General features: G+C 38.8%; 1 protein-coding gene across 2 annotated transcripts in view; it reads left to right on the top strand.

The window, feature by feature from the left end:
- LOC132124516 (WD repeat-containing protein 37) overlaps window positions 1-12,858 on the top strand; it is a 36,684-nt gene extending 23,826 nt beyond the window's left edge. For both annotated transcript variants that reach the window (XM_059535576.1, XM_059535577.1), the window contains exons 12-14: window positions 11,077-11,211; window positions 11,636-11,750; window positions 12,548-12,858. In XM_059535576.1, coding sequence (XP_059391559.1) covers window positions 11,077-11,211; window positions 11,636-11,750; window positions 12,548-12,679 — 382 coding nt within the window. In that variant the 3' untranslated portion in view covers window positions 12,680-12,858. The remainder of the gene's footprint in view (window positions 1-11,076; window positions 11,212-11,635; window positions 11,751-12,547) is intronic.
- The last annotated feature ends 26 nt before the right edge of the window (window positions 12,859-12,884 follow it).

The raw sequence follows: 12,884 nt of genomic DNA on the forward strand, positions 1-12,884 counted from the left end.
TTTTTGAGGAAAAGTGTGCCATTACTTTTTAAAGTGATCAGGTTTGCAACTTTTGCCTGGCAAGTGATGAAATGAAAAACAATCTAGGGCCTTATGATTTACACAAAGCTGAAAATGCAGACAGAATTGTGGAATCACACATCGGAAAATAAAAGTAATAAAGGATTTTACTGTATAATGCAAAATGTTTTGGCAAAATTTGGATGTTATTGAGACTGTTCTTTAAATATGAAGTTTGCATGTCTCTCTATGAATGGACAGCACAGTCTTGTCTTTCTGTGGTTTAATTTAGTGAAATTATTACAGAAATCTATTATATATTGTAATGTACTTCTCAGAGTATGAATAATATTACAGATTAATATGTAAGGATATCACACTTTATTTTAATTAAACAATAAATCTCTGTTGTGCAGCACTTTGTTGTAGTTTTTTTAACAAATGAAAGGAATTGTTTGATATACATTTCAAAAGACCACCATACAACTGTGAACATAAATTCCAGAAACATGAAAACAGGCAACAGAATATTTGTGAAAAAAAATAAACCCTTAATAGGTCTTTATTAATGTTAACATTACTAACATCACTCTGACATTACTAAATTTAACAAATAATCACAAAGAAACACTATGCAACTCATTGAGGAACAGTAGAACGTACTCCAATAATATTTATTCACAACTACGAAAAATGATTTTGTACAGTTATACAGAATGTAGTTAATAAAAGTACAGTTTATCTGAAATGAAAATTGTCAACACTCAGCCTCATGTTATTACAAACCCATCAGGCGTACAATAATATAAATGATTACATTGTTCAAGTTTATTAATTCAATTGATCAGACATTTTCCCCTATTATTAAAATGTATTTATAACAGAATCCAGAAATAAAAAAGTAAATAGAATTAAAAATATATATATATATATATATATATATATATATATATATATATATATATATATATATATATATATATATTTTATCTGGGAAAATATAAAACCGATTTCATAGTGCCCTCAATATCCAACTATAATCCCAGAATATCTTACTTCAGGAAGCACTCTGAACACTTTAGCAACCAGTTAACACCCATGCATGATGGAGGTGAGTTCTGCACACGCAAACAACATTTTCTTTAGACTATGTAACACCTGACATGGAAAGTTTGATTTTGATATGCACTGAAAGCAGAGATGTATAGTAACGAAGTAGAACTACTTCACTACTGTACTTAAGTACTAAAAGGCGGTATCTGTACCTTACTAGAGTATTATTTTTTTCTCCTACTTCCACTTTTACTTCAGTACATATTTTCGATGAGTTTAATACTTTTACTCCGATATTTTTTTTATGTGCTGCATCGTTACTCATTACAATTATACAAATGTTACGAATCATTCCATTACAAACAGAACTGTAGATGGTAGGTTTGATGAAGCTGGCACATCATTGAGCGAATAAAGTGATTAAGAAGACTGCGCGTGCTGACTGAACTGCTGTGAAGAGAGAGATGAACACCGAGCCGAGCCAGATAATGACTCGTTCACGAGTCAAGAACCGGTTGCATCAGTTCTCGAATCACCAGTAGTTCTTTCTGACAGTTAGATTCAATAAACCGGTTGAAGAAAACAGTTCTTTTGCGCTCGACGTAATGGCGTCATTGGCGTTGACTTCAAGCCTTCTGTTTACCCGCGCTCATAACATTAGCACAGAATCAGTTCAGAATCATTCACCAAAAGAATCAGTTCGGTTCAGACGCTCTGTGTGTCGGTTTGCTTTCACGCTGAATCAAACATGCGCAGTATCATCAGCTCCTCGGTTCTCGAATCGGACACGTCTGACAGAAACGGTTCTTGACCACTGATCTATAATATATATATAGATCAGTGTTCTTGACTCGTGAACGAGTCAGTCTGCTGTTCGTTATCTGGCTCGGCTCGGTGTTCATCTTCAGTTCTCTCTTCACATCAGTTCAGTCAGTGTACTGTTTGAATGCATGCATTACTCCGGGATATTGGTTTGTTTGAACTCAGAGGGAGTGTCAGCCACATAAAAAAAAAGTTAACAGCTTAAGTCATTTGTGGATTAATGCGTATTGGAGACGTGAACCGTTTAAAACGATTCAGTTCGATTTGGTGAACTGTTTCAAAAAGATCGGGTTACATCGAATGGTTCGCGAACCGGATATCACAAACTGCTTTGTTTTGAACGGTCTTACAACAGACACTGAAGAGAAGACAATGCTGAATAAAGTCGTAGTTTTTGCTATTTTTGGACCAAAATGTATTTTCGATACTTCAAAAAATTCTAACTGACCCTCTGATGTCACATGGACTACTTTGATGATGTTTTTCTTACCTTTCTGGACATGGACAGTATACTGTACACACAGCTTCAATGGAGGGACTGAGAGCTCTCGGACTAAATCTAAAATATCTTAAACTGTGTTCCAAAGATAAAAGGAGGTCTTACGGGTTTGAAACAACATGAGGGTAAATTTTTAATGACATAATTTAGCAAATTGGGCGAACTAACCCTTTAATCTGTTTTTTGTTTACAAAAACTTACAGTCAAAGGAATTGTGATTGTCCTTTAGGTTAATCATTTGAAATAGTAAAAACAATATGTTCAAACTTTTGACTACTTTCTTTAATAACTACATAACACAATACTTGTACTTTTACTTTCAGTACTTGAGTAGTAAATTTTCAAATAGACTACTTGCAATACTTAAGTACAAAGAATGTTGAATACTTTAGTACTTCTACTTAAGTGTGGTGCTTAAAGAGCACTTCAACTTCTACTCAAGTCATTTTTTTGATAGAGCACATGTACTTTTACTCAAGTCTGGGTCTCTAGTACTTTATACATCTCTGACTGAAAGGCTTAATGAATGAGAAGTTGGACAGGACATAGCAGCATGTATATTTCTGCTTGCAGATGTGTGTGTGCGGGGGTAATGAGTGGTGTACAGTGCGGTGTGTGTGTGTGGGTTGACTGAGTCACACATGAGAGACAGAGAGAGGGTGTTGTGCTGTCAGTGGGAGTGAATGCTCTGCTGCACTGGGACTGTAAGATGAATGAGATCTGCAGCGCTCCTGGCAGGAGCTGAGGACCTCCTAAAGACCAGACACACACACTTACACACCTTCACACAGGCTGGCTTTTTTATTCATTCATGCTGAGCGTGTCTGTGGGTCCATGCATACAGGAGTCATGCTAGACTACCCCTCTCTCTCACACACATAAACACACAACCCTGACTCTATAGTCTTTCATTCAGACTTCCTACACCTCAGATTTCCTGTTCACCTCACTTTCCTTAAGTTCCTCCACATGAATTCACACACACATATGCACATGTACAAGTCACTTGGTTTCTTTTTATTTCTGTCATCTGTCAGCCCACAGTGGAATATCATTGGTCCAAAATCTTTTATTTATTATTTATTATGCTTTTTTTCACAGTGTGTTTCACCAAAAATGAAAATTCTGTCATCATTTAGTGATCCTCATGTCCTTCCAACACCATGAGACTTTAATTCATGTTTTAAACACAAATGAAGTTATTAAAACGCGAGTCTGTCTGTCCGCTCAAGTTGATGCACCCAAAACATTGACTGCACAAAAAGTGCAGGAATCTTAGTTTTCTAAAAATGCATGATTACTTTTTTATATGATGGAGACATTTAATTTAGGCTTTTATTCAACATTGATCAAAGTACAAACATAGATCACATTAAATATGGTAAACTGAAGGAATTTCAAAATACATTGCTTGCATGATGCGCAAAAACCAACCTTGCATGTCATGTTTATACATGAACATTTCAAGCCTTGGCCCACTGTTTTTCTGCTTTTAGCAGCACAAGTATTGAAAACTTTAAAGAGTGGCACTTTCAGAGCCAGCTAGTGAATGCTGGTGCTTATGGACACTGGAGTGCGAACAGAGATGTAAAGTGTCATACAACTGAATATATCTAGATATGCACATGAAATCTATTCCATCTTGTTTTGAATTGCATGATGATAATACCCATGCCATACAAATCTTGTGATTATTGGCTAAACTGGATCAACGAAGTCAATGAAAAACCTGGTTTTGTATTTGGGACCAAAAGAGAACTTGACTTGGACTTCGCCTTTTGATTTGATACTTGATACTTGACTTGAATTGAAAAATGTATTAAAGTGTAAATTTGTTCATGCTGGTACTCAAAAGGGCCTGGAATGTCACCTCCTAAACATCTAATGATGGTGCAGATGCTAATGAGTGGTACAGTACAAATGAAACATGACAAGAGCGTTGCTGTACACAAGAGCCTGTGGTGTTCGCTGCCTCGGTCCTCTTTGATCTGCAGGGAATTTCCTGTCAGAGCTGCTATCTGTCTGTCAGGATGCTTAGGAGAGTATCGCCAGTGTGCTCGATTTCACACAGACAGAGGGAGACACACCTGCTGTCTTGGGGAATGTGTCAAAATGGGTTTCTCACTGAAGAAATATCACAGCTGGTGTCTCCTTTGAGACATCATGCAAATTCTATATGACAAGCCCACCTATTCCTGTTACTCAGACTCAGTCCGGCAGTTAAAGATTCAGGCTGGAGGCCAAAAGGCTAGTACAGATTAATTTATAAACCTGTGATCAAGACAGAACCTGCAATAAGTGAACTGCTTTATTTCTTCTTACTTATAATTGTTTAATCTTAAAGAAATAGTTCAGTTTACTCTTATGTTTTTCCAAACCCATATGACTTTCTTCTGTTGAACGCAACTAAATTTTACACTCACCTAAAGGATTATTAGGAACACCTGTTCAATTTCTCATTAATGCAATTATCTAATCAACCAATCACATGGCAGTTGCTTTAATGCATTTAGGGGTGTGGTCCTGGTCAAGACAATCTCCTGAACTCCAAACTGAATGTCAGAATGGGAAAGAACGGTGATTTAAGCAATTTTGAGCGTGGCATGGTTGTTGGTGCCAGACGGGCCGGTCTTAGTATTTCGCAATCTGCTCAGTTACTGGGATTTTCACGCACAACCATTTCTAGGGTTTACAAAGAATGGTGTGAAAAGGGAAAAACATCCAGTATGTGGCAGTCCTGTGGGCATGGACTTGTTGATGCTAGAGGTCAGAGGAGAATGGGCCGACTGATTCAAGCTGATAGAAGAGCAACTTTGACTGAAATAACCACTCGTTACAACCGAGGTATGCAGCAAAGCATTTGTGAAGCCACAACACGCACAACCTTGAGGCGGATGGGCTACAACAGCAGAAGAAGACCCCACCGGGTACCACTCATCTCCACTACAAATAGGAAAAAGAGGCTACAATTTGCATGAGCTCACCAAAATTGGACAGTTGAAGACTGGAAAAATGTTGCCTGGTCTGATGAGTCTCGATTTCTGTTGAGACATTCAGATGGTACAGTCAGAATTTGGCGTAAACAGAATGAGAACATGGATCCATCATGCCTTGTTACCACTGTGCAGGCTGGTGGTCGTGGTGTAATGGTGTGGGGGATGTTTTCTTGGCACACTTTAGGCCCCTTAGTGCCAATTGGGGCATCGTTTGAAATGCCACGGCCTACCTGAGCATTGTTTCTGACCATGTCCATCCCTTTATGAGCACCATGTACCCATCCTCTGATGGCTTCTTCCAGCAGGATAATGCACCATGTCACAAAGCTCGAATCATTTCAAATTGGTTTCTTGAATATGACAATGAGTTCACTGTACTAAAATGGCCCCCACAGTCACCAGATCTCAACCCAATAGAGCATCTTTGAGATGCGGTGGAATGGGAGCTTTGTGCCCTGGATGTGCATCCCACAAATCTCCATCAACTGCAAGATGCTGTCCTATCAATATGGGCCAACACTTCTAAAAAACGCTTTCAGCACCTTGTTGAATCAATGCCACGAAGAATTAAGGCAGTTCTGAAGACGAAAGGGGGTCAAACAGAGTATTAGTATGGTGTTCCTAATAATCCTTTAGGTGAGTGTATATTGTCACATGTGTTTGTTTCCATTCAATGCATGGAAATGGAAATTTACACCTAATTCCAGTGGTAGTTGTGTGTCTCATACCAGAGTTATATTAAATATATTTTCTTATGTGAAGGCACAAATAAGACTTGAGAGCATTGGGAGAGGGCAAGATTTTTGGTCATATCATATGACCAAAAATCTTGCCCTCTCCCAATGCTCTCAAGTCTTATTTGTGCCTTCACATAAGAAAATATATTTAATAAAGCACCATAAAGGTGATCCATACAACATGTACTGTACTGTATTCCAAGTTTCTGAAGTCATATGACTCATATGACTTCAGAAACTTGGACAGTACAGTACAGATGTTGTATGGATCACCTTTATGGTGCTTTATTGTCATTTTTAGGGCTTGACTTTACTCATCTGTTAATCATTTGTTTGGTGTTGACAGTAGCTTCTTCTTTTGTGTCCATGGAAGAAAGAAATTCATACCAGTTTGGGTTTGGACACTACTGTGCATACAGAATAAATTCAGTTTTAAATGTATGTCACGTAATTATAATTCACAGCTATGAATTTCATACATCTCAAACCATCTTGAAGACATTTCCCAGCATCAGCAAGAGCTTTAACCACATGCAAGTACTTTAACCATTGTTTTATAAAGCTCATACTCCAGCACTGCATCGCTATTAAATGCACATGCAGCTCTTCCTCAAATGACTCTTGACCTTGCTTGTCAGCGGTCCCAGGAGGAACGGAACATTCCCAAAATATAATTTGAGTTGTAATAGGATTTTAATCAAGCTTTTAATCTATTATCAGCCCCACCACTGCCCCCACCCTTGCTTTCCAGTGGCAACCCACAATGTCAGAAAGTTTTTTCACGCTTCACTTTGGATGTGAACTGTGCCGGAGCGAGCCAAGCGAAGCTGTTAAATACAGCCAAACCCAACTCCATATCTTTAATGCAGCAGAATTTAGCCCGTAATTAAACCTTAATATCATGTCAATTCAAATTAGCATGGCTAGAGGCAAGCAGAGCACCTCTTCAGCTTTTTTTCTTTTTTTTCTTCATTTTTCTCTCCCTCGCTCTTTGGGAAAAGGGAATACAAAGAAGAGAGAAATGTCAGCAGGGAATGACGTGATAGATTAGAAATATTAAGGTCCATTAAATGGAAGTGTGTGTGCTGAGTGGAGCAGTTAAATGTGCGCTGTGACCCTGAGGGTTGCTGACATTCCTGCTGTTCACCCAGACTGTCTCAAATCACACACACACTCTCTCTGCTTCATTTTGCCTCAGCTGTTGGTGTTCTCGTGCTCTGTACAGGAACAGAGGGTGGGATCTTTCCAACCAGGGTAAGATGAGTTTAATTTCACAATGATATAATTTGTTGGGAAGATTCAATTCCTGTAGCAACTCAAGCCTCAACGCAGAAGTCACAAGTTTTGTTGTTTCACATCATTATAAAATCTGGTACACAATGCAGCTTATTCTGGCCAAGAATTGGCCACTTAAAGTGATTGCAAGGTGGGATTTGTGCTCTGAGATTTCTGCCAAGCCATTGACTTTCAAATAGGATAGGCATCATCATGCTTCCATCCAAAAGTTTAGCCCCCAGTTTCACAGACAAGGCTTAAGACTAAAAGACATGTCTGAGCTATTTTACCTGAAAGAAACATGCACTGACATATATTTAAATATGTAATATGTTGTCCTAATTGAACTATGCCTTAATCCTGGCTTAATCTAAGCCATGTCTGTGAAAGCAGGCCTAGATATTTTAACTTCTGTTCTAAACATACTCTGACAAAGGAAACTTGACCAGTGAGAATTTCAGAGAATCTGTTTTCATACAGACTCACTTCTTTTCATGCCCTCAAGTCTGATTCCTTAGATAGACAACTTTGACTTTGGAGTCGCTAGGCTTTTTGGACCTCTTTAAGTTCTACCTTTCCCGACATCCCTGCTTCAGTCGCTGTCAAAGCTTTTTGACAGATGGCAATTTAAAGTAAAATAGATCAAATAAAATAGTAGACCGTAATTGTTTACAATTCAACAGAGTTGATCAGAATTTAACTTGCTAATACAGGTGCATCTCAATAAATTAGAATGTTGTGGAAAACATTCTAATTCTTCCAAATCATTCTTCCCCGGGCGCCGCAGCATAAAAAATGGCTGCCTACTGCTCCGGGTGTGTGTTCACAGTGTGTGTGTGTGTGTGTGTTCACTGCTCTGTGTGTGTGCACTTCGGATGGGTTAAATGCAGAGCACAAATTCTGAGTATGGGTCACCATACTTGGCCGAATGTCACTTCATTTCACTTCAAAAGTTCCTTTATTTCAGTAATTCAACTCAAATTGTGAAACTCGTGTATTTAATTAATTCAGTGCACACAGACTGATGTAGTTTAAGTCTTTGGTTCTTTTAATTATGATGATTTTGGCTCACGTTTAACAAAAACCCACCAATTCACTATCTTAACAAATTAGAATATGGTGACATGCCAAACAGCCAATCAAATCAACACCTGCAAAGGTTTCCTGAGCCTTCACAATGGTCTCTCAGTTTGGTTCACTAGGCTACACAATCATGGGGAAGACTGCTGATCAGACAGTTGTCCAGAAAAAAATCATTGACACCCTTCACAAGGAGAGTAATCCACAAACATTCATTGCCAAAGAAGCTGGCTGTTCACAGAGTGCTGTATCCAAGTATGTTAACAGAAAGTTGAGTGGAAGGAAAAAGTGTGGAAGAAAAAGATGCAATTAAAAGAACCAAAGATTTAAACTGCAGTCTGTGCACTGAATTTAATACACAAGTTTCACAATTTGAGTTGAATTACTGAAATAAATGAACTTTTCCACGACATTCTAATTTATTGAGATGCACCTGTAATGCAGCGACATAATCCATAAGCACAAAAAAAGTTTTACGTACACACAACAACGTTTTCAAATCGATTCACGTTTATACATATCCGTGACAATGGACGAAAACACTGTATTATGTATGCCAGGCCAGTAGTTGGCGCTGTTAGTAAACATAACTTGTAGGGAAGTGATGATTATGTGTTGTAAATAATGCGTCTCAGCTGTTGGTTGTAATATTGGTGAAGTGAATCCACACTTTGCTCAAGAAGCATTAGCAAACTCTTGAGAAGCAACAGCAGTACCATGTACTCCATTGTTGTGTATGTTTGTTCACGCTTGCCTTTAAAATCACATACTGCACATGTCTACATGCATAACACGTACTACGTACACGCATGGCGTCACCATTTTCAAAGATTTCCGTATTGGGTGATCACACGGCAACAATAACGGTGGCATTTTCGAAAACTTGCACTTTGAAACCCATTTTCAAAAATATTATGTTTTAGTCCCCAAAACGCGTTGTCATGTAAGCAAACAGGCAAAACATATAAAAAGTTTCCAGTTTCTGGGTAAAAAAGTTGTGGAAACGGCCCCTGAAGTCACCCAATATAGTCCAAACCTGTCCACCTTGAATTCCTAAAGTTGTGTAGAAGCAAAGCAGTCAGATTGGAACCGGTGAGCTCTGCCAGAGCATGCCATTTTTTAGGCACTATACATCAGGCAGTAAACATGCCAGCTTAAACTGAGACTGAGACTGCCCAACAATGTTAAGCAGGCCCACATTGCCGCTGTAGACAGCAACAGACACAAGTGTAACACACTGAAACTCGACAAAATGTGTCTGTTGCCGTTTGTGGCCTTCTGTTGGTGCAGTGTGAATCGGCCTTCAGGAGTGACACTGATGATCATGAGTCACGCATAAGTATATGTTGGTGATAAAACAGAAGTAACTAATGAGAATGCAGACATTGGAATTCACATGATCTGCGTCCTGTTCTCTTGGGTACTGCAAAGAATAAGGCTGCATTCACATTGTCAGCTTTTGGGATTGACAACCGCATTTACTTAAAAGGTGTGAGTCTCGAAATGTTCACACAGCAACTTAAGCGTCTCGAATATTGACTGGATGAACAAGCCCTGTTTTCCTTACCAATAACCATAGCGACAGTGACCAAACTAATATCAAAGATGGCGACGTCCACAAAACTTAGTCTAATCACTTTCTGTCATGACAAGAATCCAATCGAGCCGCAAGTTCATCTGTCAAATGTTCATTAACCAACAGCAGCTTTTATATTTGGGTGGAGAGTGGAGCATTCAAGTCGCACACAGAACACAAAACTGACATCAGCGGCTCCGGTGGAAAACTGACAGGATCTGAAACTTTCAGATGACACACAGCTCATTTCTCCGTCACTGTAAGTTACTGAAACCACACATGAAAACACACAGCACACGGTAGACCGGTGTTTGCGCAGCAGAGCGGGTCTCTCACAATGTATGACGTGACAGACAACTAGTTGTCCAGTCTTGCCCAGTTCACACAGCAGGGGTTTCCCGAGAATGCAATTGTGTGTCGGTCATCACACTCGTAAAATAACCGTTCTGTGTGTGAACGTAACCGTATTAAGGACTCAAATACAGGACTGACAACCTTATTCTGCTACTGAACAGGGCCTAAGAGTGTGGAGAAAACCAAATCACCCTGAGCACTCTCTAGCCTCTCTGTACGGTAATATTTCATGCCAGTAAAAGAGATTATCTAACTTTCAAAGAATACTTGAGTGCTGAGCTGGTTACTTTTAGGGGACTTGGCAATTTGCTGATGCATTTCGTTCAACGTGCCCTTACCTCACACTTAATTCAGACACAAAGCCTGCTGGAGCATTCTGGAGTTAAGAGTCTCGCTCAAGAACACAATTATTACGCAGCAAGATTGTCATCTCGGTCATACAACCTCCCACTAGAAGGTTTCAGCAGCGACTCATGATCAGGATTAAATTGGTGTCCTTCACATTAGCAGCCACGATCCTTGACCTTCTGCAACTTCTGTTTGATACAGAACAATCTTACATGCACTTCATGAAAACCATGCGCATTTGTTCAGGATGACAGTTTTTGCATCAAGGTGCATTGAAGCATGTTTGATGTGTGTGTGTGTGAGAGGTTTTGTTGACGAGCTGTTTGTTTCTTTCAGCACGGTGACGTCTGCCGTGTTCACCGTTGGGGACAATGTGGTGTCGGGAAGTGACGATCGCACTGTCAAGGTGTGGGACTTGAAGAACATGAGATCTCCGATTGCTACCATCCGCACCGACTCAGCCGTTAATAGGTAAGAGCAGCAGGTTGGTGAGGTGTAAGACGGCTTCCTGAGACTGTTGTTTCTGAACAAGCAGACACAGCGCTGTTTCCGTTTTAGAAAGTTCTGGCAAATTGAGAAACTTTATTCCTCAATAACAAGATATTCTGAAAGAACTAAGGAAAGTCAGGCTTCCGGGCCAGGAATAGTATGGAAGATTTGGATAATATTTTCTTTTGACTGTCTACATTTAGTAAATGGTATCTAGCTCTGCTTACACTATTTGCATTAAATGGCTACAAATAGTGTAGCATCTTGTTTCCACTAAGTTATTTGTTATTTATAAAATGTCTAACCGAGGGGAACGAAAATAGCCTTTGTCAACAAAGACGTATGGCATAAATAGATGCTGTTTTATTTTTTAATAATTTAGTTTCTTGATTGTCCTAATCTGCAGGATAAGTGTCTCGGCGAACCAAAGAATCATCGCTCTGCCACATGACAACAGACAGGTCAGGCTGTTCGACATGAGCGGGGTCCGTCTGGCCCGTCTCCCTCGGAGCAATAGACAGGTGCGTTTCATTATTTCCTTTTTGCTCCATGTCTGTCAAGTTGACTCACACTATTTAATTTTTTGGGGGGTTTCTTATGCTCACAAAGGCTGCATTTTTTTTTTATACAAAATAACAATACTTTCAATAATAATAATAATTATAATTTCAAATAACTGATTTCTTCTGCAATGCATTTAAAAAATACTAATCTTAAAGTTTTGAATGGTATTGTATTATCAGATTTAGGAATATGTTTTCTTATTTACAGCTATTTTTTAGCAAATATTCTGGTAACCTTTTACAATAAGATTTATTAGTCAACATTAGTTTACTACATTAACATGAACTAAGAATAAACAATACTTCCACAGCATTTATTAATCTTAAACTTAATTTCAATATTTACTAATGCATTATTAATCTCAAAAGTTGTGCTTGTTAACATCAGTTAATGCACTGTGAATGAACAATTAACTGTATTTTCATTTGCAGTAACAAAGATGAATAAATACTGTAATAAATGTATCGCTGTTAGTTAAAACATTAACTAACGGAATCTTTACTGTAAAGTGTTACCGATATTTTATTATAGTTGAATTTTATTTTCAAATTGAAAGAGAATTATTTTAATACATATTTATATGAATACATTTGTATACTTTAAACAGTGACCGTTATAAATGCATATTTAAATATACATCCATTTATAAACAATTTAAACCAATAAGCATCACTAAGTTTTTAGTTAACTATTGCAATAGCGTGTTTTGTATCTTTTTATGTGTCCTGACCACCATGTTGCATTTGACACGCAGGGCCATCGGCGGATGGTGTGCTGCTCTGCCTGGAACGAGGAGAACCAAGCTTGTAATCTGTTCACCTGCGGCTTCGACCGTCAGGCCATCGGCTGGAACATCAACATCCCTGCCCTGCTGCAGGAGAAGTGACACGCTCGCGGCTCAGTTTCACACATATACAAGCTTAACACGTTCGTCAGTGCCAAACCTGCAGTAGATTTTAAAAGAACACATTCACGTTGCATGTGATAAGACTCAGTTTTTCATCCCAGTTTGGCGTCTGTGGTCTCTGACCCGTGGTCACCATCACCATCGTATGTGGAAAATATCCCTGTGCTGTCTGCTCTGAGGTCCT

This window comes from Carassius carassius, chromosome 42 (assembly GCF_963082965.1).
Source record: "Carassius carassius chromosome 42, fCarCar2.1, whole genome shotgun sequence".
NCBI classification, from domain to species: domain Eukaryota; kingdom Metazoa; phylum Chordata; class Actinopteri; order Cypriniformes; family Cyprinidae; genus Carassius; species Carassius carassius.